This window comes from Halichoerus grypus, chromosome 2 (assembly GCF_964656455.1).
Source record: "Halichoerus grypus chromosome 2, mHalGry1.hap1.1, whole genome shotgun sequence".
In the NCBI taxonomy this organism is placed as follows: domain Eukaryota; kingdom Metazoa; phylum Chordata; class Mammalia; order Carnivora; family Phocidae; genus Halichoerus; species Halichoerus grypus.
Genome location: NC_135713.1, coordinates 183,997,676 through 184,022,934, shown reverse-complemented (window position 1 = coordinate 184,022,934; position 25,259 = coordinate 183,997,676). Strand labels below are relative to the sequence as shown.

At 54.3% G+C, this 25,259-nt stretch overlaps 1 protein-coding gene and 1 long non-coding RNA gene across 10 annotated transcripts; one reads left to right on the top strand and one right to left on the bottom strand.

The window, feature by feature from the left end:
• Positions 1–445: 445 nt before the first annotated feature.
• LOC118525492 (uncharacterized) lies at positions 446–20,577 on the bottom strand. 2 transcript variants are annotated; one of them, XR_013444863.1, is made up of 4 exons: positions 20,407–20,577; positions 17,931–18,089; positions 8,567–8,633; positions 446–2,458 (listed from the first exon to the last, which is right to left on the bottom strand). It is a non-coding gene; the product is annotated as an uncharacterized LOC118525492 (long non-coding RNA). The 2 variants fall into 2 exon arrangements; XR_004912172.2 differs by lacking the exon at positions 446–2,458 and adding an exon at positions 7,904–8,113.
• Positions 5,561–24,833, top strand: MYCBPAP (MYCBP associated protein). 8 transcript variants are annotated; one of them, XM_036076242.2, is made up of 19 exons: positions 5,561–5,885; positions 11,809–11,936; positions 12,545–12,704; positions 12,841–12,944; positions 13,808–13,991; positions 14,222–14,337; positions 14,869–15,019; positions 15,872–15,987; positions 16,075–16,190; positions 16,602–16,710; positions 17,946–18,135; positions 18,614–18,801; positions 19,799–19,945; positions 20,622–21,035; positions 21,424–21,545; positions 22,183–22,298; positions 22,712–22,851; positions 23,032–23,202; positions 24,660–24,833. In XM_036076242.2, the coding sequence occupies exons 1-19, from the start codon at positions 5,810–5,812 to the stop codon at positions 24,759–24,761; spliced, it is 2,850 nt and encodes a 949-aa protein (XP_035932135.1). In that variant the 5' UTR covers positions 5,561–5,809; the 3' UTR covers positions 24,762–24,833. The 8 variants fall into 8 exon arrangements, 6 of the variants coding, with proteins under 6 accessions (XP_035932135.1, XP_035932132.1, XP_035932131.1 ...); XM_036076239.2 differs by having other exon boundaries at positions 23,032–24,833; XM_036076238.2 differs by having other exon boundaries at positions 15,872–16,190.
• The last annotated feature ends 426 nt before the right edge of the window (positions 24,834–25,259 follow it).

Here is a 25,259-nt window from a genome sequence, read left to right as displayed (position 1 = left end):
CTGATGCAGGACTCAATCCCAGGACCCTGGGATCATGACCTCAGCCAAAGGCAGACGCTTAACCGACTGAGTCACCCAGGCGCCCTGTATATATTTGTTTTATCTGAAATTCTAGTTTAACTGGGCATTCTGTATTTTCTCTAGCAACCTTGAACATGACCCTTATTACCTGTGAAAGGAAAGAGTTTTTTAATAGAATCCTATTTAATTCTTACAACTCCCTGTTTTTGCCACAGAAAAGAGACCGGCTCTGAGAGGTTAAGTGACCTAGCTCAAGGTCACCCAGCCAGAAAATTACTGAGCTGGGATTTGAACTTGGTTGTGTGGAATTTGGATGCTCTGCTAAAATGGAACTCAAGATCAATAAGCCGTGATCCACTTAGTGATAACATGAGAGTCATGAACTAACTTGGGAATGACAGAAGTTTTCATTGACAGAAGAATATTTTTTTTAAAGATTTTATTTATTTATTTGACAGAGAGAGAGCACAAGTAGGCAGAGGGAGAGGGAGAAGCAGGCTCCCCGCTGAGCAAGGAGCCCGTCACGGGGCTCGATCCCAGGACCCCGGGATCATGACCCGAGCCGAAGGCAGCTGCTTAACCAACTGAGCCACCCAGGTGCCCCAACAGAAGAATATTGAAAAAGAGTATTAGAGAATCAAATTTGAGGCGGTGTCTATACGAATCTCCTACTGCACCATAACACATTGCCACAAACTTGGTGACTCAAACAACACAAATTTCGTATCTTACGGTCCCGGAGGTCACAAGTCGGAAATGGCTAAAATCCAGGTGTCCACAGAGCTGTGTTCCTCCTGGGGCTCTAGGAAAGAAGCTGCTCCTTGGCTTTTCCAGCGACTAAAGGCTGTGGCGTTTCTTGGCTCATGGCCACATCGTTCCGACCCTGCCTCCTGCCATCATCTTCTCTGACTCTCACCCCCCGGCCTCTCTCTCATAAGGACCCGGTGATTACACTGGGCCCATGGGATAATCCAGGGGAATCTCCCCTTCTCTCCCCTTCTGCAAAGTCCTTTTTTGCTGTGTTAAGGTGACAAATTCACAGCTTCTGGTGATGAGGATGTGGAAATCTTTGGGGAGCCATCATTCTGCCCACTGCACAGTCTAAGAGAGAAATGAGTGGATTGGCGTGCTCTGGGCCTTGACTACAGTCCCTTTCCTCTGCAGTTTTCAGAGGACTTACAGACAGCGTACTTTTGTTCTTCTCCCTGCACTGATCCTGGGAAGTGGATGAAGGAGGGCAGCATGGAGCCCATTCTGAAAGGGAAGCCGAGGAGGGGAGGCCCAGTGCCTGAGTCACACAGCCAGAGAGAGACTCGGGCCCAGAGCCTTTCATCAGCATCTTCTCTCCCGGGTCCAGGCCGTGCGCCACTAGAACAGTGTTCTCACTGGTGGTCCGGGGCAACTCCTCAGGTAAACCACAAGCTAGCAGAGGAAGCCCTCAAGGTGAGCCAGCTCCCTCAGCCCTGATTCTCCCTTCAGCAGGCCGCCTTCTCCCGACCAGGACAAGGAGGGAGGGAGTGAGAGAGGGAAGGAGCAGGCAGAGAACCTCCAACCTCAGCACGGAGCCCCAGACCTCGATGTCCGTTCACCTCGGGCATGTCCTTGACAGCAGTCCAGGCAGATGGTCCCAGCGATTTCCACACCAGAGGCAAGCTCTGGTTCTTAGAAAAGTCTTACAGCAAACTTCCCGGGAATGTCACTGTGGTTTATGGCTTTGCCTTTGAGTGCTGCTGGACAGGGGGCCAGGCTCTCTCCCCGCCCCACAGACGTTGGAAGGCAGCTACCGGGAACCTACTGATGCTTCTCCAGGCTTCCCTCCAGCCCCACCCACTGTCGAGGGCTTACATGTGCCAGACACCATCCAGGAACGGGGATACAGCTGCGAGTCTGACTGGCAAAGTGCCGGCTCCCCTGGCCCTCCCGCCTCGGGGGGGGCAGACCAACAAGACTGTACAGAAGGATGGGGGAAGGATTCTGAGGATCGCGAAACAGGATGAGAAGACAGAGGGAGACAGCACCTCGGGGGCCAGGGCTGTCCCCACTCCAAAGAGGAGAGAGATGGTTTAGGAAGGGCCACTTTGAGATGCAAATCCGAGGTTTACCCCAGAGCTCCTTGCTCCTCACCCCTACTCTGTGCAGCCTCCTAAAAGTCTCCCCTTGTGTCCTTCTCCAGGGAGACTAAGGGCACTTTGAGCCTGGGGGTGGTGCCCGGAGTCTGCGCATCATCCCTGAGGCTGCAGTCAGTCCCTCCTGGGGACAGAGTTGGGCTGTGGCCTGACTTCAGGGCCCCGAAGGAGCTAAGATGGCAGCTGAGCGCTAGCTGAGCCACGTTCGGGGAGGCTAGTAGTGTGATTTGTTGTTTCAGAGGGCGGCGGCTGGCCGAGAGGGGAGTGAGCCAGGTGTGTCTGTGGAGGAGAGACTGAGGCAGTGGCCTGACCTGTGGGGAGAGAGCCGGAGGTGAGGGTGGGTAGCAAGATGTGAGGGGCTGGAGAACAGGCTGCCCCCCCCCCCCCTGGGCCTTGGGAGGGTGGCTGTCCCTGGGAGGGGACGGTGCAGCCTGTGGAGGAAACTGTTTCTATTTCGGGAGACTGTTTAGCCTCTGCAAAGAGTGGCTGACGACAGGCCCGGCACCTGGCTGGGTGGAAATAAACAGACATAAGGCAGTAATTGAAGTTGTGCCCTCCGTCAACCCAGCCACCGCCTCCTCCCTGGGCTCCAGAAGGTTGCTGGGGGCTGGGGGCTGGGGGCGGGGGGGATGCTCCAACTAAATGATGCTGGTCCCTGCCCCGCCCTCCACCCCCCAGAGCTTTCTCCTATTGGGTCCTCAGCTCCTGCCGTGTCCCCGCAAGGAGAGCCTGCCGCCTGACCTGCCTGTTGCCTTCTTACCTTCAGCAGCCCACCTCAGATGAAACCTCCTCCAGGAAGGCTCCCCTGATACACATGCTGCTGTTGCCAGGTTGTGATTAATCACTACCCCCTGAGCACATACATTAGAGTTGGAAATCCACTTTGAGATGACTCAGCTCTGTGTCTAAGGCAAACTGACCTCAGCCCACCCCAGAGACACATGAGTGAAGTCCAGGGAGTCCCTGGAATTGAATGCAAAATCATGCGCAAAATCAAATGCACAGATGGTGGATAAACAGAATGTGGTAGAGCACACTGGGGAATATTATTCGGCTGTAGAAAGGACTGGAGCACTGACACGTGCTACGACATGGATGAGCCCAGAAAACATTATGCTGAGTGAAAGCAGGCCACACAAGAGGCCCAATAGTGCATGAATAGGCAAATCAATAAAGTCAGGAAGGAGATCAGAGGTTGCCTGGGGCTCAGGAGAGAGGGGAATGGGGAGTAATTGCTTGGTGGGTACAAGGTTTCTTTTTGGGATGCTGAAAAAGTTCTAGAACCAGATATTGGTGATGGTTGCACAACCTCGTGGGTGCACTAAATGCCTCTGAATTGCTTTTATTAAAATAGTCAAGGTTACATGTATTTTACCATAATAATTTTTTAAAAATCCGAATGCACATATTAGGGGAGAAACTTCTAGTTTTGCTTAGATTTTCCAAAAGTTAAGCAGCTCTGATCTGGTCTGACACCTTCATGAAGCAGATGGTGAAACTGAAGCACAGAGAGGGGATGGGACCTGTCCAAGGTCACTCAGGGGACAGCAGCAGAGCCCCAGCCAGGTTGTGTATCCGCCTAACGAAGCACCTCTCCCACCCCCTTCTTCCGTCGTCCTTTAGCCTCTGCGGAACCCTCCCTGAATAGCCCCCAGGCCTCTATCCTCCTCCTCGCCAGGCTACCCACAAGCTGTGCAAGCTCCCAAACTTAAAAGGCCTTCCAGAAGCTGGGCTCTTGGAATGAGTTTCATGAGCATTTGTCTTTAGCTCTAGAGTGGACTCTGAGCACCCAGAGAGATGTTTCTTATTTTCCTCCATATGTCACAGAGCTCCAGGTTTCTTTCTTCAAGAAAGAACTCACTGTTCACCTGCAAGGAGTGCAGTTAGCAGACAGCCTCTGAGGAACATTCTTTGCCCCAGAGGCCCACCACTTTGTTGGATATGCAAAACAGTCTGAGGCTCTCCCAGCCCAGGCTCTCTCCTGCTCCTCCCCCCCTTCATCTTTCATAGGCCCTACCACACCCCCGCTCCTCCAGGCAATAAACATCTTGCACTCCTACCCCCATCTCAGTGTCTGCTTCCTGGCCAGCCCAGATGACGCAGTGATCAGCTTGGTATATCATAAGTGCTCCATAAATGTTCATGGAGTGAACTGAACTGATGACTCCCTGGGAGGGCTGGGGTGGTGGTGGAAGGAAGCCGGTGCTTGGGCCTCTGAGAGCAAAAGAGAGGCTGCCCATGGAGGATGTCTCAGTCATAAGAGGAGTGACCATGTAGGGGGGCATGAAGAGACTGTGCCCCCTGGGAGAGGCCCAGTAATGAGGAAAACACAGGGAGCCCGGAGACTAACCAAGCATCCTCCCTACTTCCTCCCCTGTCTAGGGTAGACTGCAGCAAAGCTCGGACCTGGCCCAGAGGACAGGGCGAAAAGAGTCCTGGCCTTGGATTTGGGAGAACCAGGTTCAAATTGTACTTCTTGCTAAGTCAGGTGATTTTATATCCCCTTCTTCTGTAGACCTCAGTTTTTTCATCTGTAAAATGGGTATAGAGTGCATCTCCCCAACCCTAGCATCATTTTGAGAACTGACTGAGATTCTACAGCTTACGGAGGGCCCTGTAGGGAGTAGTTTAAATGCATACTCTCAGTTAATCCTTACAGTGGCCTGTGTGAGAGGCATTATGACCTTCATTTTATAAGTGAGAAAAGTGTGGCTCAGAGAGGTCAAGGGGCTGGTCCAAGAACACACAGCTAGCAAGTAGGAAGTCTGGCTCTAAACCCCCTTTATTACTCCACACAGTTTGAGTGACTACTATGTGCTAAACTTGGGTTAGGGTGGGGACAAGTGACAGGTCTGCCATGTTCTTACGGAGTTTACATTCTCACAACGAACTCGACAACGGGCAGCCCCCTCAACAAACAGGGTAACTCGAGAATGCGTTAGGGCTCTAGGAAAAAAATAAACTGGGTGCAATTATAAAGTTGGGACCACAGAGGAGCTACTTTAAATTCAGGGGTCAAGGGCAGCATCTCCAAGGGCTGAAACCAGCAGTATGAGAAGGGCCCAAGTCGGGTAAAAGCCTGATGTATTTAGGAAGTGACGGAAGGCCTGTAGCGAGCGCGGGCGGTGGGGGAGGACACAGGTGGCCGGAGGGGACAGGCAGGGGCCACCAGGTCACTGAAACCCACGGGAAGCCGCGCAGGGGGTTTCGGCATGGCGTGAAAGGAACGATCGGGCCGCGGCTGTCTGGAGGCGCAGACCGAAGGCCAGAGCCGGGGCCGCTCGGACCCGGTCCTCCCGCCCACCTCCCTCGAGCTGGGGAGCGGGGGGCTCGCCCCGCCCCCGCTGGCCGCTGACGTCACGGCGCTCGCCGGCGCCCCTGTGACGTCACGCCCCCGGCCGAGCGCTGTGCTCGGGATCCGCGCGCCGGAGGAGCGGCCCGCGGCGGGCGCGTAGGCGTGGCCGGATGAAAAAGATGGCTGCCAAGCAGTCTCCGCCCAAGTTAATCGGTGGGTGCGCGCCCCCGCGCGGGACGCTGGTTGCTATGGACGCGTTGGCGGCCGCTGGCGGGAGGGCACGCGCGCGGGGTCTCCGGGGTGCCGCACAGCCTCGTTATCCCAGGTCCCCGCGGCGCAGGGCCACGCTCACAGCCCGGGCGACACCATGAAGTCTCTAAAGAAGGAGTCCCGCCTCAGAATACCTGCAAACAAATTCTTGGAGGCCGCAGAAGTCATTAAAGGTTGGCGCTGGCTCCTTGGGAACTCAGGAGAACCCGACAGGGGCTGGGGTTCTTGGATAGGATTCACGACACGGGGCCTGGAGGACGGGGGTGACACCAGGATGGAGGTAAAGATCACGGGGCAATGGGGTACGGAACAAGGCGTACCCCATACCTCAGGGATGATGTACAAGGCAGCGACCCCCGAAAGGGAGAGGGTCCAGTGCACTGGGCCTTGGGGATGGGGACATAGGAAGACTGATAGAGGCCTCCGGGATCAGCTGCTGGGGAGATGGCCTTGGGCAGGAAGGCATAGGAGACTTCTCCCTCTAACCATAGCGTAGGGTGGGACTCTGAAGGCAGGCGCCCTCCACTGGGTGGGTTGCAGAAGGGTCGGCAAAGAGTTTCAGAAGGGTCAGGACCGGAGCCCTTGGGAAAAGAAATTCAGGAAAGAATGCAAGAAACGTGTTGAGGTGGTGGAACCAACACCTCGGGGGGATTCTGTGAGGGTGTCCACCTAAGAGGCCTGCTGGAAAACCCCAGGAGTAAGGCCTAACTTGGCCAGTTCTGTTTCCCACCACGTATATCCTTTCCGGATGGATGACACCTGTCCCACTTGTTTAACCTGGAGCCCGTTGCACTCATGACTACTTCCTGGCCACCTCAGCTACCCTCTGATTGCAGGTGGCAGAGTCCCAGGGTGTCTGACTGCAGACTGACCCCCATGGACATGTTCCCATTTGCAGCTCACCCCCTGTCTCCATTTTTTGCTGTTTCCATTTGTTGAGGGCCTGCTGTGTGTGGGCACCGTGCTGGGCAGCAACGGGGTCAGTATTCACTGTGTCATCCCAGCCCACAAGAAACAGAGTCTAGTGAACTACCAGAAGGGGAACAAGACAAATATGAATGCTGTGATACAGGGGTCCCTAAGTGGTTAAGGGGGCTCAGAGCACCTGACCCAGGCCTTAGATGCTAGAATCTGGGGGGAAGGTTTTCTGAAGTAGGTGACATCTGTGGTTGGCCTTCTTCCTCCCCTCCCTCTCCACCCCCCCCCCCACCCCCCAAAAGGCAGTTTGCTTCTCCAGGTCTAGGGAGCAGGGAGCGGCATGAGCTGAAGCATGGAACTAGGACATTGGTGGCCAGGGCAGAGGTAGTGGGTGTGGAGGAGAGGGAGGGAGCCGGGTAGGGTAGGGCTGCACAGGTAGGCAGGGGCCAGACCAAGCAAGGGCTTTACTTGCTAGGTCAGAAAGTCTGGGCATGCTCTTGCAGGCCCTGGGGAGACCCAAAGCCAGCCTCAGAGCAGTGGTGAAAGCTCAGTGTGAGGAGGGGGACAGGTCTGCTGGGGCCCCTGGGAGGCCTGCTTAGTTAGTATGGCTGGCTTTCATCCCTTTTCATAGTATAAAAGTCCACTTTAGGCTGGGTTGAGAGGCTGTTTCATGATATAATTTTTTTAAGATTTATTTTTATTTGAGACAGAGAGAGAGACTGAGCATGAGCTGGTAGGGGGAGGGGCTGAGGAAGAGGGAGAAGCAGACTCCCTGCTGAGCAGGGAGCCCACCGAGGACATGGGGCTCGATGCCAGGATCCACCCAGGCACCCCTCATGATATAATTCTTAACAGTCAAGAGAGAAAGAGAAAAATAGCTGGGCCCTTTTCCCAAGGGCAGTCAAGGGCTTTCCTAGCTATTGCCTCCTGCACACCTAGTTTCTGGATCTTATCAAATTTGAACTTTCTGCTGTAAACAACTCAAGGAAAGATTTATCACTACATATTTATTTTTAAGAAGGGGAAATGTAGTTTGTTAAATAGCCATTTGAGTTGAGAACACGCACTAGGGTGAGGAGGGAAAAAAAAAACAGTGTTTAGCAGGCAAGATGTCTTTTCCGCCCCTTTTCTTCCCACTGATATCTCAGGGGATGTCAGTAATGTAGTAGCACAATACTTTTATCCCCCCCCCCCCGATATAATACAGCTAATCAACAAATACAATCTCGTGCTATGTTTTTCCAGGGTCTCTGAATTACAAGCAAAAAGGCAAGCAAATATTGTGACTCTAAATCTGTTTAGGGACGTGAGCCCTTTTTGACTTCCAGGTTTCTCCCTGATTTTGTTAAGAAACCGGGAAGACTCCCAGCAGTCCCAGATGCCCCTCCCTGATAAGTAAAGCTCAGCCCTGGTAGGGACAGCCTCTCCCTTGGTTCCCCCATGCAATCCTGAAGTCAGAATTTCCCAAAGACCTTGATCAACACTGAAAAAAGATAACGTTAGATAACACAAGAAACAGAAAACTCGAGGCCAGGTTTCTTCTCCCTCCAAGGCTTCCCCCTCTTCCCCCACCCCTACCCCATCTGAGCACCTTGCTTCCAGCTGCCTGGCCTAGCTCCAGCTGAAATATCACCCCACTGCCCCGTGCAAGGGGGCTGGTCTCTGACCCCCTCACGACTGCCAGGATCAAGGGAGAAATGCCAGCTATGGGGCTTACCAGAAGCCCCACTCAACTTGGGTTTCCAGACCAAACAACAGGAATAGCTGAGCCTCCATAGGTTTAGAGTAGTGAGACATATCTCGGACCCTGCTGAGTTCTCCCACAGGTCCTCAAATGACCCCCCCCCCCCACAATAGTCCTTCCTCCCTGCTCTTCCCAACAAGCCTCTCCATACCACCACCCTCCCCCGCCCAGCCCCCAGTCCACCTGGCTTACCCTCATTGGATGAATCACTCTGAAATGCTGCTTTTACCAATGCACTCTCCTGGACCAAACTTCCTTCCTGCCAGCAAGAAGACAGATGCTTCAGCCTTACTTTACCAAGCTGTCATGCCCTGATTTTTCTATCATCCCCAATAGCACCCCCACCTCCCCAACAAGCCTCCTGTGTCACCATGCCCACATATGCCATGCTCTGCCCTGCCTCCACCTTTGCTCTGTGACCTCACCTGAGACACCTCTGTTTGCTGCTCTACCTGTCCGAAGGCTTCCGGTCCTTCAGGGCCTCACTCAGCCTCTGAGCCCTGCACCTGCTCTTCTGAACCTTTCTTTACAGCCCTAACCTGTATGATCCACATCCATTTGTTCCTTCTTTGGTGTGTAACCAAACACATTGTCTGTGCCACTAACCCAGGCCCTTATGTGATGCTGGTGTGTGTCCGTGTCTGCTGCAGTTTTCAGCTCCTCAGGGTACTTGGTAAATATTCTCTAGGGTGAGTTGAAGTTTAAAATGTATATATCATTTTTCTAAAGATGTCCTCTTAACTAGAGCACACTCCTCCCTCACTGTATGCTATATCAGAGCTTTGAACTGCATTCAAGATAACCTCAGAAAAACCTCAGAGCAGAGTTTCACGATTTTGGAAACCTTTAGCAATGTTGAAGGTTTATAAATTTACACATGGTAATTACACACCCACCAGTAAAAAGCACACATCTGGAGATGTGTAATCCCTCGGAAAGCAGTAGACCCAGCCGAGGTGACAGATGGAGGAAGCAAATGTCCTGGAAAATAGAAATAATTCCAAAGTATTTATTTATGTAAAGTCTATCTATCTATCTATCTATCTATCTATCTATCTATCTATTTATTTATTTATTTAATCAATCAATCAATCAATCCCTACATCCAGTGTGGGGCTTGAACTCATGACCCCGAGATCAAGAATCACATGTTCCTCCAACTGAGCCAGCCAGGCGCCCAAAATTCCAACATGTGTATAAAAGCAGGCCTTCAGCTGCTACCAGTTCTCTCTTGAACGACCACCAATGTTGGCAACTTTGTGTTGAAGGGAGAGAGGAACTGGAAATGAAAACCTAAGGCCGTACCCCCACGTATGGCACCGGGTGGGACCAGAACTCGGGGTCAAGCCAGTCGGCCCTGTTGGCATGCGCGCCATGTGGTTTAACTGACAGATACTCCTGGGTGTCTGCTGACCCCACTGCTGAGGAGAGGACTCTGACCGATAGGCTGCATTCAGAGTTATGTTGGCATGATTGTGGCTTGGGTTTTTTGGCCACCATGTGGGCATTTCCTAAAAACATTTGATTTGGGTCATCAAAACAGCTGCTTTGATGTTTTAGTGATATGGCCCCTTACAAATTAGAGCACTGGGAGTAGCAGTGGACAAAGCCAAGTTTTGTTTTGTTTTGTTTTTTAAAGAAAGCATTTAATGTTTTCTTTTTTTTTTTTTAATTTTATTTATTCATTTGAGACACAGAGATACAGAGAGAGAGAGAGAGCATGAGCAGGGAGAGAGGCAGAGGGAGAGGGAGAAGCAGGCTCCCCGCTGAGCCAGGAGCCCGATGTGGGGCTCGATCCCAGGACCCTGGGATCATGACCTGAGCCGAAGGCAGACGCTTAACCATCTGAGCCACCCAGGCGCCCCGCCAAGTTTTGTTTTAAAGTCCCTGAAGGCAGGACTTGGGCTTTCTTTTGATGATTCTGTCAGGCCTTACGTCCAATCATTCTAAACCAGGGGGCAACAGACAGGAGGACCCTAGGCAGAGCGACAAGATGCATTTGAAACCGTAAACCCACGTCTGTGGGAGGAAGTCAGGGAGGGTGTCCTCACTGGGGAGTGACTCGCTCTGTCCACGAGTTCTCAGGGCTGTGCTCCGGAAGGCTCGTGTGAGAAACAGGCTCAGATCTCTCCACTTTCCTCCAGTTCCATGAGCTGCTTTTGTCAAACCCTTCATTCCTCCAGGAGACTCCTAAAGAGTCCCCCCGCTACTCCGTCTTGCACGCCCTAATCCATTCCTTGCCGTGTTGTGACCCTCAGGGTAAAGACGGAAGTCCTTTACACAGCTCACTAAGCTCTTGGCCAGGTGGTGCCTACTTCCCTCCCTAAGCACTGCTCCCTACCCCCCACCTTGCTGCACTCCAGCTATTTAAAAAATGTGCTTGGAGTTCCAGATGCCCATTCTGTTCTGTTGCCTCTAGGCCTCTTCGTGCGCTTCCCTTTGGCATGCCTGTTCCCCAGTGTGTTTCCCGTGTCTAAGTTCTGTCATCTTCAGCTCATAGTTTAAACATCACCTCCTCAGGAAGCCCTCCCTGACTGCCCCGCACACGGGGCTGGGGTCCCCCGGATGCCCCCATAGTGACCCTAGTTCAGTGACCCTGTTTGACAGTCTAGTCTCCCAGGCTTGTGCTCTTGGAAGTCTGAGACTCTGCCTTATATGCCCAGAGCCTAGCACAGTGCCTGGCTAGATGCTTAAACAGTATTTATTACATGAAAGAATGTGAAATAAATGCTCAGGGGTGAATGCTCTGCTTCCCCCAGAGCATCCGCATTTTAGCCAACGTCCTGAGAAACCTGAAGTCTTCCCCTAGAACAATGCATCAATGCCAGCAATGGGAAAGGCTGAGAAATCATCTAGTCCAGTTGTCCCAAACTCCTATGCATCAGAACCACCTAGGGGGTTTTAAAAAAATACAGTTTCCCTGGCCCTGGCCCCACAAAGTAGCCAGGAAGCTGTATCAGTAAAACTCTTCAGAAGACCCTCAGGCAGACATCTGGCTAATATTTGGGAGCCGTTGCTTTAGTCCAGCTTTCTCTTTTTACAAGAAGGAAGACGGAGACCAGGAGAGGGTAGGTGATATGCCCAAGGTTGTATAACTTGTAAGTAGCACAGCCTGGAAGGGACTATCTTCTGATCTCAACTCCAGCTCCAAAAGTTCCGGTCACTGCAGCAGGCCAAGGGGGACAGGGAGGGGGACCTTCAAGAGAGAACTCCAGGCCATCTTGGCAGCCTCTGCTGTCTGTCCGGGTGTTGAGCTCTGCCTTCTACCATGCAATCTAATGTAGATAGATATTAGCTATTATATATTAGAATATAGTATATACCTATATTAGAATATATACTGTATATTAGAAATATATATGGAATAGAAATATATATATATATATATATATATATATATATTTCAGCACTTGTATCTTTCTGCTTCTCTTTAGAAAAGAAGCGGGCAAAGGTAGCTGAACAGCCTACACCCCCCATTCAGGAAGAACCTGAGCCTGTTAGCAATATCCTACAAGGGGATGACATTCTTGCCTTAGCCATTAAGAAGGAAGACCTGAAGAAGGTAAGGATGAAGTCCAGGGATCCCTTACTGCAGGAGCATTTCTGGGTCAGTCTGTGTGGTCTAGAACATCAGCCGTGTCCACTGTCTCTCCACCACCTCTCTACTCAGAGGGAGTGTCTAATTCCATGGAAAAATTGGACATGGATTCTTTGCATTTTTGCATCTAAAGGAATTTACTATGTTGTTTGTTTTAACATTGCTGAGAGTCCTATAGAACCATAGGGAAATGAGACGTTGAGGTGTCTTGCTTCTCATGGAGGCAAGTGCCCGTCATCCCCATTTCACAGAAGGGAAAATGAGTCTGAGAAGCACGTTACAGATGTGGATACAGCTGCTAAACCCTAACCCCATGCTTTACCTGGAGGAGTCAGCCACTTCTCACCTGCACTGTCTGGAGGATTTAAATGGTACTTCTTTTCCTCCCGGATATTACTGAGCCTTATGTCTGTGGCATAGGCATTTCCTCGACAGAGCATATGGACAGAGCTGGAGCAACAGATTTGTCAGCCTTCAGGAATTCCACCAAGAATTGGGACAGAGGAGATGGGTGGTGTTTTTTCCTCCTCCTGATCTCAAGTGGAATTCTCTTCTGTTTTGTTTTGTTTTAGCAACACATTCCTCGCTTTATTGAGACACAAGATAGACCTGCCATTACCCAGAAATTTATCATCCGTAAACTCAAACCCAAGGATCCAAAGAGGAAGGTCTGCCACTTAGTAGCACATCCTGCTACTCCAGATGCAGCCACGAAGCCCCTGGACTACTCTGGTATGGCCCCGCCTTGGCCCGGGCCTCTGAGTTCACGGGCCGGCCTTGAGAGGGAGCTGGGTCACCCTCAGAAAGTAACCCCCTCGAAACGTTGACATGAGCTAGTCCTTCCCCTCCGCTCCCCCCCCCACCCCAGGCCCAGGTGACAGCTTCCATGACTGTGACCAGATCCTGCCTCACCACATCTTGGGGAGTCTCCAGGACTTTAAGAGAATTGCAGTTGCTCAAGGGAACACCCAGGTTGGTTTGTACAGAGTTGCTGGGGCGGGGAGGGGAGTTGGGGAGGAGAAATCACTGAAGCCATTCGGGTCTTAGCCACCTGGCAGAGTCCAGCAGGACTGGGGGACTGAGGTTACAGAGACAGTGCCAGTCTCTGGGCCCTGGAATCTGAAGTGCTCGTGACCCTCCCCGAAAGAGTAAAGCCACTTAAACTAGCTTCAGCTGAAGTCAGCAATTCACTATAAGGATACAGAGGCACCTCAAGGAACCCCAAAGCCAGAGGGTGTCTGACTCCAGACCGGACCCAGAGAAGCAGCAGGGCTTGGGGCTCCCGCTCCCCCACTGCCCTCCACTCCTCTGTGCACCAGCTTCATTATGCCTTCTCCAGTGCCTGGCCTGCTCTCCTCTTTGGTGCACACGGGTATGGACGGTGGCTTCCCGCAGCTCCCGGGGCCGCGTGTCTGTCTGTCTGTCTGTCTGACTTTCCCGGTGTGCAGTGCTTTGCTCGCTCTCCGCTCCTTTGCTTCCCTGGCTCCAGGCAGAACATCTCTGACGGGTCTGGTGCTAAGAGGCCTGGGGTCATATAAAAATGACTCTGTCGCCCTGCAGGTGAAGGTGTCAATTAGCATCAGTTGTGAGGGGGACAGAGAGACTGAGAATGGCTGACCACCGTCTCAGAATAAAGATTCCCATCTGAAAGAGAGGGCTCTGACGGGGGCTTCCAAGGCTCCCTGGTTCCGTCACTTGCTATGTTAGGGTCCAGAAGAGGAGGGACTCTGAGCAGAGGGGGAGGACAGCAGGGGGTGAGGCCTGGAGAAGTCTCTGCTCAGCCCTGGCTCTGCGTCTGCTCACTGCCCTCCGCATGCTCTCCCTGTACGTTTCAGCTGGCTGAGCTGATACACACCCCGCCGGGTCTGGTGACCCTCATCTCTGCTAAAGAAGAGCCAAAGCCGAAAGCCCCAAAAGAAGAGAAGGCACATCCCTGGGCCCCACCTCCTCAGCACAACTTTCTCAAAAACTGGCAGCGCCACATTGCCTTGTGGAAGAAGCAGCAGGAAGCCCTCAGTGGTGAGCAAAGGGGACAGGGTTCCTGCTGGGCCTTGGCCACCACCGAGGCTCCACTGCTGTTTTTTTCTGTCCCTCCACCTCGCCGAACATTGTGCCATCCACTCCCAAGTGCTTCTTGCTCTTAGTGGGTCCTGAAATCAGCCCAGCCATGGGGCTGACCAGTGCGAAGTGCTAGGGCCCCTGATCTGACTTGAGGGAGGGTCTGTGTTCTTGGTTCTCGCACTCTCTAGAACGCCTGAAGAAGCCAGTGAGCGAGCTGCTGATGCACACTGGGGAGACCTACAGACACATCCAGGAGGAGCGGGAGCTCATTGACCGAACACTTTCAACACAGCATGATGGGAAGGTAAGGACGGAGTTCTCAAGTGCTCTGTGAGGAGCGGGTCTGGGCCCAGGGATGGCTGCCTCAGGTTGCACAGTTGGGAACAAAAGAATCTGCTCATTGCAAGGCATTGTTAAGCCCTCAAGACCTTTACTAAATCCTATCATTGGTCCTTACCGGGCATTCTGGCCGCCTGGCTAGCTAGGTTACGGAGCCCGCGGTGGTCAGTGGTAGTCCGTTTGAGGGGAAAGATATCACCGGTACTGGGTTATTAGAATAGTCTCAGTGTTCTAAAAGCTTAGGCTCCAGCTTTCAGGTGACCCGGGGCACCATCCTGTGCTGTGGTTTGTCAGTGCAGTGCCGTCCGTCTAGGGCTACAGCAGGGCATCCAAAAAACAAAGTGGATGCTTCTATCCTGCTCTCAGGGCAGCAGCGAATCCCCCCCAGGGAAAGCATCTGAAGTCTGTGGCACTCTTGTCCCCCCGGGCCCCCCACCTCCACCAGCCTCTCTCCAAAGAGCCCAGGTGATCTGACTCCCATGTCCTTCCTTGCCAGAGCTGTGAGGAGACCAGTGGGTTCTGGAGTCGCCTGGAATACCTGGGAGATGAATTGACGGGTCTGGTAATGACCAAGACAAAAGCTCAGCGTGGCCTCCTGGAACCGATCACTTATGTCAGGAAGCCCCAGTGCATCCAGGCGGAGATGGGTGAGGAGTGGGCCGGAAACGCTGGCTGGCCTAGGAGGGGGGACAGCGTGGCTCTGGAGTGAGAACGGCCTGGCATGGAGGCCCATAACCGCCGGAGGTCCAGCACCCCCTGCAGTAAGACAGCGAAAGGAGGGGGAGGGGGCGAGTGGGAGCGGGGGCTGTGGGGCTGCTCTGTCCACATGGCCGCCATGGCTCATGGTCATCGAGCACCTGGAATGTGGCTAGCGTGGACTCAGGTGTGCTGTAAGTGTGAACTACACACTGGGTTTTGAAGATTGTACTAAAAAATATACTTTATTAATCATTTTTACATTGATTACATGTTGAAATGATACTATTTTTGATCTGTTGGGTTAAACTATATTACTAAAGTGAATTTCACCTGTTTCTTTTCACCTTTTCCAAGGTGGCATCTAGGGAATTTTAAATGACGTCCGTGGCTTGCATTTGTGGTTTGCATGCTATTTCTGTGCTGGGTTCAGGCCCCGGCTGTGTTGGGTTTGCGAACTCCAGCGAGTTACTTAAGCTCTCTGGTCCTCAGTTTCCCCATCTGTAAAGTACCGTGGGACATGAGAGTGTTAAATGAGACAGGGTGTGTAGTGAGAGGTTGCAATTGTGATTATAATCCAAAGATTTGCAGGGTTGCAAGCTGATCTTGCAAGAGTCCTGCATAGGGCTACTGAGGCGGGAGGTACAGGGCAGGAGGACCGGAGTCCAGCCGCACAGGGAAGCTGTATTCTCCCCTTTCCCAGAAGTGGTGCTGGGGTGGGTGCTCACAGAGCCCTGGAGAGTGGGTGGGGAGAGGCCACTGCAGCCGACTGTGCTGAGGGCCCCTGGACCCTACTGCTCCAGGACTGCTGGCCCAGAAGGAGGCTCCGTACCGCTACACCTGGGATCGGAGTCTGTTTCTGATCTACCGACGCACGGAGCTGCGGAAGGTCATGGCAGAGCTGGATTTTAGCCAGCAGGTCAGTACGCCTCTGTGCCGGGTCCAAAGCCCCTCGAGATGCGCCTGTCTTCAGTCAGCTAATCTTCCCTTTCTCGGTCTCTCTGAGGATATTGATGGCCTGGAGGTGGTGGGCAGAGGGCAGCCTTTCACGACTGTTAAGGTGGAAGACTATTCAGTATTTGATAGGAGCCAGGAAAGCTCCTCTGAAGACATGGTGCCCTTGTGAGTCGGCCTGGGCCCTAGGGAGAGAGGTTGGAAAGAGTGGCTTCCCCTGGCACCCCCAGTATGAAGGGCAGACTCCCCCCTCTGAAATCCAGGTGCCTCCATCCCAGCCTCTCTCTGGGCCCCTTCCAACACCTGCGCCAGCTCCCTTCCAGCAACCAGCCCCTAATGGGGATTTCCTGGCCATTCCTTTGCTGGTAAGTGCCGTGTGTGAAGAGTCTCTGTGAGTCCAAGAAGTGCCCACCTGTAGGAACAGAGCAGGACGAAGTGAAGCCCGAGTGGAGCTGAGGGTACTTCATCAGAGGGCAGAGGCAGGCACCTCTCCAGACTTCCTGGCAGCCATTTCCCTGGGCTCCGTGGGGCAAGACTGTGGTAGCTTCAGGGAAAATAAGTCGTTGGTTTTTCTTACAGAGACTTGGCCAGTTACCCTGATGTGGTCCCCATGCCTATTCTTGGCCCTTCTCTGCTGTTCTGTGGGAAGCCAGCTTGCTGGATCAGAGGCAGTAACCCACAGGACAAGGTAAAACTGCTTCCACCCTCACCCACCTGCTGGAAGGGCCTCCCTCGGGTGCAGTCCCAGGGTGACTGTGGCAGTCACAAGGAGCCTAGACAGTCACCTATTTGCATTTTTATCTGGTCATGCATTCAGCATGTCTGAAAATGGTAACAGCAGTGCTAACTTGCGCCAGAATAAAATCACAAGGCTGAAAAGAGACTGTCACAAGCCACCCAGTTTGTACCTAGCCCACAAGCATGTAAACAAACAAACCTTCTCAAACAGGTATGGCTTCAAGAAAGTTCTAAAATATTCTTCAGGGGGCGCCTGGGTGGCTCATTCGGGGTTAAGTGTCCCACTCTTGATTTCAGCTCAGGTCATGATCTCAGGGTCATGAGATTGAGCCCCATGTCGGCCTCCATGCTGGGCGTGAAACCTGCTTAAGATTCTCTCTCTCCTGGGCACCTGGGTGGCTCAGTTGGTTAAGTGTCTGCCTTTGGCTCAGGTCATGATCCCAGGGTCCTAGGATGGAGCCCCACATTGGGGTCCCTGCACAGTGGGGCTTCTTCCTCTCCCTCTGCCCCTCCCCCCTGCTCATGCTCTCTTTCTCTCTCTCTCCCCCCTTTTTCTCTCAAATAAATAAAGTCTTTAAAAAAAAAAAAACTAGGGGCGCCTGGGTGGCTCAGTCGTTAGGCATCTGCCTTTGGCTCAGGTCACGATCCCAGGGTCCTGGGATTGAGCCTCGCATCGGGCTCCCTGCTCGGCCAGGAGCCTGCTTCTCCCTCTCCCACTCCCCCCGCTTGTGTTCCCTCTCTAGCTGTCTGTCTGTCTCTCTCTGTCAAATAAATAAATAAAATCTTTAAAAATAAATAAGTAAATAAAAATTAAAAAAAAAACTAAAAAAATATTCTCTCTCTCCTTCTTCCTCTGCCCCTCCCCCGAACCCCCCTCAGCCCACCCCTGCTTGCGTGCATGCCCAGCTCTCTTTCTCTTAAAAAAAAAAAAAAAGACTTCAGATCTAAGGAGCAGAACAGTTCATCAGATACAAAATCTGTTTTCTCTCCCCTTCTTGCTGGGGATGGCAGAGATGGCCACTATCGGGGTACCATGATAGCACTCAGAGCACCCAGGCCCTGGAAGACGGGGACACGGGACTTTCGGTGCCAAACCCAGAAAAGTCCCTGGCAAACCAGGACGAATTGGTCACCGTAGGCCAGAGCCTTCCTCAAAGATGTTTCTCATACCTCCTCCTTCCCTAGAAGCACGTTGGAATTGCTGTCCGCTTGACCTTTGAAACTCTAGAAGGGGAGAAGACATCCTCAGAACTGACCACGGTCAATAATGGCACAGTGGCCATTTGGTACGACTGGCGGCGGCGCTCCCAGCTGGACTCCTTCCAAGGCCTGAAGAGAAACAGGATGCAGCGGTTTTATTTCAACAATCGGGAAGGTACCTGGCTGCCCTGCTCCCCGCCTCCCGTCCTTGGTCTGTGAGGAGCCACAGTTTGGCTGATGCTCCTGTAAGGTTGAGCCGCTCTCCCCTGCCTCATTTCTTCTGTGAATTGTGTCCTCTCCTAACTGTTCATGTCAGCTGGGGGAACAGTCAAACTCTTGAGAACACCAAGAGGTGAGTCACCAGAGAGCAGAAATTTTCTCGGGGTTCAGTTACCTCTGTGTTCAGGCCTGAGGCTAGGATGACCCCCCCCATCCCTGTTTGCCTGGGACTTCCCCAGTTTTTGCATGGAAAGTCGAAAGTCCCATGTCCCAGGAGACCCCTCAGTTCTGGGCAAACTGGGATGGTCCGTCCCCCTGCCTGGGGCTCAGGTAACTGTGTATGCCTAGGCTTAGGGCTCAGTGAACTGTGCACGTGCAGGCTTGCGCCCAGCTAGCTCCTGTGTGGTGAAAACTCCTGTCTCGGTCCCTCTCAGGTGTGATTCTGCCTGGGGAAACGAAAACCTTTACCTTCTTCTTCAAATCTTTGCATGCTGGCGTCTTCAGGGAATATTGGGAGTTTGGAACCCACCCCACCCTATTAGGAGGGGCTCCCCTGCAGGTCAATCTCTACGCAGTCTCCCTGACCCAGGACATTTTTAGGGAAGAAAGGAAGTTACTGAAGGTAAGCGACCCAGGACCTTGGCGCCACGGACAGCAGATAGGTTCCCCTGGACTTCTTCCTGGCGCTGCCTGCGGGGATCCTGCTTCTCCCAGCCCCAGAGGGGAGTGTTTCACGGGCAGGCAGCTGTTTTTTGCTCAACACACACTCCCGAGGGCTTTGTGATGTAAAAGGTGGGTGGGCACGGAGAGGAGGAATAGCTTGCTGCCCCACCCCGCCTGGAGGCCCCCAGAACTACTAGAAGTACCGTTAGTTCACTGTTGTCTGACTCTATCCCGTGGGGTCCGATTTAACTGGCAAGCCTTCAAAACCAGAGAGAAAAACCTAACTAGTGGGGCTGACACCCGGAGAGAGAGTGAGGTGGGCACTGGGCCCCGTGTCGTTGTCAGTTCCGGAGCTGACCAGCTGGGGCGGTGCTTCCAGGCGCTCTGGAGAAAGCCGCCTCTTTCTGCTGTGGCCCCCAGATACGAGCCAACTCCGTTAGCTGGGGCTCAGCCCGCCGTGAGCACGGGTCATGTGGACAAGTGCCACGTCTGCTTTACTTGCTGACGGTAGGACCTACCTCTCACATGAGACGCCCCTCCACTCTTCTGTGACACCCAACGGTGTGGCCAAGCCACGTCCACAACAGGGCCCAAACTGTGTGGTCCTTGCTCCTTGCCCTTCTTCCTAACCTGGGGGAAATGCTGACTGTGTGACCTTCTGGCCCCACGAGGGAGCAACATCTCTGGAACTGGCTTCCCCACTACATCCTTTCAGTCTCTTTTAGGGAACAAGGATATTTGGGGTTACCCAGCGGTTTGAGTCTGAGAACAGGAGTGTGTGTGTGTGTGTGTGTCTGTGTGTGTGAGAGAGAGAGACAGACAGATGGCAGACAGACGGTGGCAGGAGCTCAACCCCTAGGAAGGCACAAAGTCCTGAGGGCTCTGGCTTCCCTCGAGGATGCAGCATGGGTTTGGAAAGGCTGAGCCGCCATCTTGTCCCATCTTCCTTTCCCCAGCGCAAGCTGGCTGCCCACGAAGCAGTCACCATCGTGGAGAGCGTGCTGCAGGAGCTGCTGAGTGGGATCCTGAGCCTGGAGCGTGTACGGTCCCCTGTGGACGCCTATCTCACTGAGGAGGACTTGTTCCACCATAGGAATCCTCGGGTACAGGCCAGCGCCGGCCCCTGCGCCCTCACACGTGCCTGGGCCCGCTCTGAGCGTCTTCCATGAGTAACTCACTTTCTCCTCACAGCAGCCCGCTGACCAGGGGGACTATTTATATCCTTGCTTTACAGTGAGGAAACTGAGGCCCAGGGCGGTTAAGTAATTTGCCCAAGATAACTTAGCAAGTAAGTGGACGCTTGGTCAGAATAGAGCTTCACAAACTCCTTCATTCAAACCCTATCTTACGGGGCGCTTGGGTGGCTCAGTCGTTAGGCATCTGCCTTCGGCTCAGGTCATGGTCCCAGGGTCCTGGGATCGAGTCCCGCATCGGGCTCACTGCTCAGCAGGAAGCCTGCTTCTCCCTCTCCCACTCCCTCTGCTTGTGTTCCCCCTCTCGCTGTGTATCTGTCAAATAAATAAACAAAATCTTTAAAAAAACAAACAAAAAAACCCCATCTTACTTGGAAATGCAATGCAAAAAAAGCTCTAAGCTGGAGATACTCAGGAGGCAGGGGAAGTGAGGAGCTGCTCTGGCCGCAGCGGCTCCTGCTGGCTTCTTCCCTGTAGCCTCCATCTTGCTCTTGAGGGAATGGGGAAACCGGAGCAGGCTCGCTGGGACTCTGGGGACCCCTCCCCCCACCTCCCCATCACGTGACTTCTCTTGCCTTTGCTGCAGCTGCATTACCAGCACCAGGTGGTGCAAAGCCTGCACGGCCTATGGCGCCAGTACTTGAACGTGCCCCCCAAGGCCGAGGAGGCCGGGCCCGGCAAGGATGAGCACCTCAGCCCCAGGGCCCGGGCTGCCGCGCCCCGGCCAGCCTCCTCGGAGAAGCCCTCTGCGAACAGGGAGCCTTCAGCACACTTGAAGAGCCCCGTCCCAGAATCCCAACTGGCCCGGCAGGAGAATGAGGCCCGAGATGCTTTTGGGCCCCAGAAGGCTGGAGCGGGGGCCCGGGCTTCTCATCGGAAGAGCATCATGGAGGAGATCCTGGTGGAGGAGAGCCCGGACCTGGGGAACACCAAGAGCCCCTGGGAGCTACATGGCCTTCCCCCCACCGAGTGGAATCTCTGCTTGGAGGATTTCAGAAAGGTGCTCCCCTGACTCGGCAGCGGTGGGCAGGATGGCAGTCCGGGGGTAGGTGCCAGGGCACTGAGGGAGGGCCCCGGCAGTCCCCCTGGCCCCCACGGGCAAAGAAACTCTTCTGAGGACCCAGAGGAAGCAGTCTCTTGGGTCATCTCTTTTTGTCTCGGGTGCCTAGGCCACCATGGTGCAGTGGGGAGGGGGGGTGCCCTCTCTGACCCAGGCACACCTTGGAGAAGGGTTTCATGGGTGCATAGTTCTGGGGGAGGTCCGCGCTCCATGGCTGCATCTGCTCCTGGCCATCTGTCCTCACCACACCAGGCCCGTCACCAGAGGACACAGGGACCCTTGGTGTCCTGGGCGGGACGGTTGCCCATGGTACCTACAACCCTGCCAGGCAGTGATGACACTCCCTGAGGAGAACCAGAGGGAGGACGCCCTCATCAGGCTCAACAAAGCAGCCCTGGAGCTGTGCCAGGAGCAGAGGCCCCTGCAGTCCGACTTCCTGCACCAGACGTGGTAAGTGTCCCTCTCGCCCTCCCCCCGCAGAGCGGGCCCCGCCTCCCCACCGTGGTTCTGGGCACGCAGTCCTAGGACTCCCCTCGAGCCCAGAAAGGTGCCGCAGACACTCCCCGCTCTGGCACCTGCCACAGCAGCCCCCCCTAGCCGCCTGCCCCCCTCCGGAGCAGGTAGAACAGAGCGAGCGCCCCGTCTCTCTCCCACCCTCTCGCCCGCTTCCTTCTCAGTGAGCAGAGGACTGGGCTGAGGATGAGCCGGAGGGCAAAGAGGAGAGGGGCAGAGTGAGGCCATGGAAAGCCTCACTTCTCCTGTGGAACTTGCTGGGTGCCTTCGCTGGGGCCCTCAGGAAATCTCACGCAAGGTCCCCCGCTCCCTTCGGGCCAGACCCAAGTCTAGCCAGGGTCTCAAGCTGGAGCCTAGACTGACCTAACCGTCGTCCCCGGCCACTCTTCCCCAGCTGCTGCCTGAGGGAAGCCAGATCCCTATCTGAACGCGGGCACATGTGCTGGTGAGGCTGCCGGCCCCCTCCATGGTAGCCCCGGGCACCCCTGTCTTAGAAGGGAAGGACCCATGCCTCCGCGCACGGTCAAGGGCAGATGAGGGGTGATGGCTTTCTCCAGTAGGCTTTGCTCTCTAGTTTGCAGCTGTGGCGGGATATGATCGATGGCCTGGTGAGCCATTCCCTGTGGCTGAGGGCTCTGCTGGGCCTGCCCGAGAAGGAGACCGTCTATTTGGACATTCCAGAAGAGCAAGGTCAGACTGCAGCCCCGCCCCGCGGAGCCTCCCCACCCTCCCACGCCTCAGCCATGGGCGCCCTTCTGGTGGGACCTCCGTCAGGTTGATCCATGGAGTAGGCCCCGTCACCCTCCCGTCTACTGCCAGGATTTGGGACCTAGAAGCGACCTGAGTGACCACCTTCATTCAGTCCCCTGGTTTTACAGGTGGAGTCCCAGAGAGGTTGAACGACTTGCCCATGCCATAGATGGGGCCGTGGTGGGGCTGGGACTGGAACCAGGCCTCCCGCCCCTGCCCTGCAGGTCACGCACCTGAACTGGGGGCTCTGCTCCTGTCTGGGAGCATGAAGGGCTCAGGACCCTTGGCTTTTCCGACCCTCCCTGTGGGGCCTGGGAGGCCAGGTCACACTGTCTTCCACTCATCTCCCTTAGATCGAAAGTCTCCTCTTGGCACGGAAGTGAAAGTAACCACCACGAAATTTGGGAAGGAGGACCGGAAAGGGGTAGCCCAGGAAAAGAAGCAGCTGGGAATCAAAGAGGACAGAAAAGCAGCCAAGTTGCTAGGGAAAGAGGCATGCCGGGACATAGAGGGTGGGCCTCGGGGGGGCAGGGGAGGCATCGGAAGGGCTGCGGCAGGTGGGCGCTCGCTCTAGCATGACGCCCTGGCTCTCCCAGTGAGCTGCTCTTGAGAAAGCCCTGGACCTCCCCCGGGAGTTCCTGAAGGCTGTGTGTGTCTCCGTCTCTCCAAGCAGGATCGTTCAAACAGCAAGAAGCACAAGGCAAAGGATGACAAGAAACCAATGAAATCTTCAAGTCGGGACGGGCTTTCCTTGGAAGAACCTGCCCCTGAGGGCACAACCACTTCTCAGGAGCCCACAGATCCCCTGGTCATGGAGAAGTACACCAAGAGACTGCACACGGAGGTGAGGGCACGAGCCCTGCGCCCAGCCCTCCCCTTGCTCACACCTGCTCTTCGGGCCTTCCTCCCCTCCCTCATCCATCCCATTTATTCCACGAACAGTCAACACCTAGTGTGTCCGTGCTGGAAGATGGAAGCAGAGCTGCCCTTGTGAAGGGCATCCCGGTGTGCAAGACAGACCTCGTGTATAAGCAACACGCCCCGAACGTTAGGTGGCAAGCACTCTGGGAGAGAGAGAGATAACCCAGGGCCAGGGGGTGGGGAAGGCCAGGGTGCGGCGGGGAAGCCTCCCTGAGAAGGTGACATCTAACAGACTCGAAGGGAGGTGAGGGGTGGCCCTGTGGCCATCGAGAAGAGTGCCCTAGGCAGAGGGGGCAGCTAACGTAGGGGAGGGAGGGGGCCGGGAGGACAGAGGACAGAGAGGCCACTGAGAGGGAACGAGTCACAGGTCAGGTGGGGCTCTGCAGGCCATTGTGTGGACTTGGGGTTTTCCTGAGTGAAATGAGAAGTCCACGAGGGTTTGAATGGAGGAGTGACACAGTCTGACTTGGAAGATCACTCTGGCTGCAGTTAGGAAAACACACTAGAGGAACAGAGCAGACGCCTCTCCCTTTCTGCTGCTCCCACTTCCTCTCTGCGTGAGGTGCATCTTGGCAGAGGTGTTCCTTGGGGGAACAGCACGTCGTACAGTGAATTTCCAGCAAGCGTAAGGGTTGTGACGCACTGGAGAGACCTGATGCTGGTATATTCTTAAGCAGCAAGTCCTTAGAGATTCGCCCAGGTATTGTGTTCTGTTCATTGTTATTGTTTCGGAGGAGAGGTCCACAAAGCCACCCTCGATTGTCACTGTGTCTAATGGCAGTGCTTTGTCGGCCTCCAGTGTGGACGGCTAGATGGGATTGCGTCATGTACATTGGGGTAACGCTCTGGACTGAGTTTGAACAGAAGCTCCATTTGCTGCTGGTGACATCATGGCGATTTCTGAAGGTTGATGGGGCTTAGAAAGGAATCCAAGGGCTCTCTGCAATGAAGAATCAGCTTGCCAAGGCTCATGTGGCCCAGTCCCACGGGAGGGCACGGTCCTGGAGACATTTCAGTCTGAGGATCTGTGATCTTACCAGAAGTAAAGCTGGCCTCTGGGTGGCGGGGGTGGAGCTGGACCACCCCCGGGGGTAAATGGGCACCATTCCCTGGAATTACCCCTTTAACCACTCCAGGCTCTTGGGCCCCCATATGTCCCAAGGGCCTGGTGCAGGATTGCTTCCCCCAGACGGTTTGAAAAATAAAACTGTCTGCAAAAACAAAAGTTCTACAGAATCTCTGCAGGTTTGGTTTTACCCCTGCTGCTGCTCTCCCGTCCTGGTGTAGACCTGTCCACCCTCATTGCATGCTGGGTGCTCTCTTGTGGAGGTGCCTTCCACAGAGCAACCCTCTGCCTGTGATTTCACCCCATTTTTCCAGGTCTACGGGCTGCTGGACACCCTAATGACTGACCTGATGGTCCTGGCTGACGAGCTCAGACCCGTAAAGGATGTCGAGGAGACTTTGCATCTTTGCACCTGACTCATGTGCCCCAGGGTCTTCTGGGAAACTGGTTCACAAACAAATCAATAAAGAACTTTTGGGTTCCCACCACTTCCTTTAGGCCTTCATGTCTTGAATGTCGGATCTTGATGAGGGCAGCTCACGGCCAGGGTCTCCCGTGTCCCACCTGCCTCAGATTCCCCTCCTCCTAGTTCCTGGAGCCATCCAACAGGAGGAAGGAGAAACACACCTGGAAGGTGATGTGTGGGATGATGAGCAGAAGAGCAGGTTGCTACTAGGACAAGGAATGAATCAGGTGACAGGACAGACAGCATCACCCCTTGAAATCCCTGCCTCTGACCTTCCTTGGCCCACACTTTTGGGGTCACGCTTCCTGAAACCAGGTCTTCCCCAAGTGTCATCACCCAGCATGACCCAAGTGTGAGACCAGGAGAACTGGACCACATGGGGCCTGGCTCCCCGAGATCCTCCCAGTTCCACTCGGCCAAGGGCCCAGTCCCAGTCCCTGGGGATCAT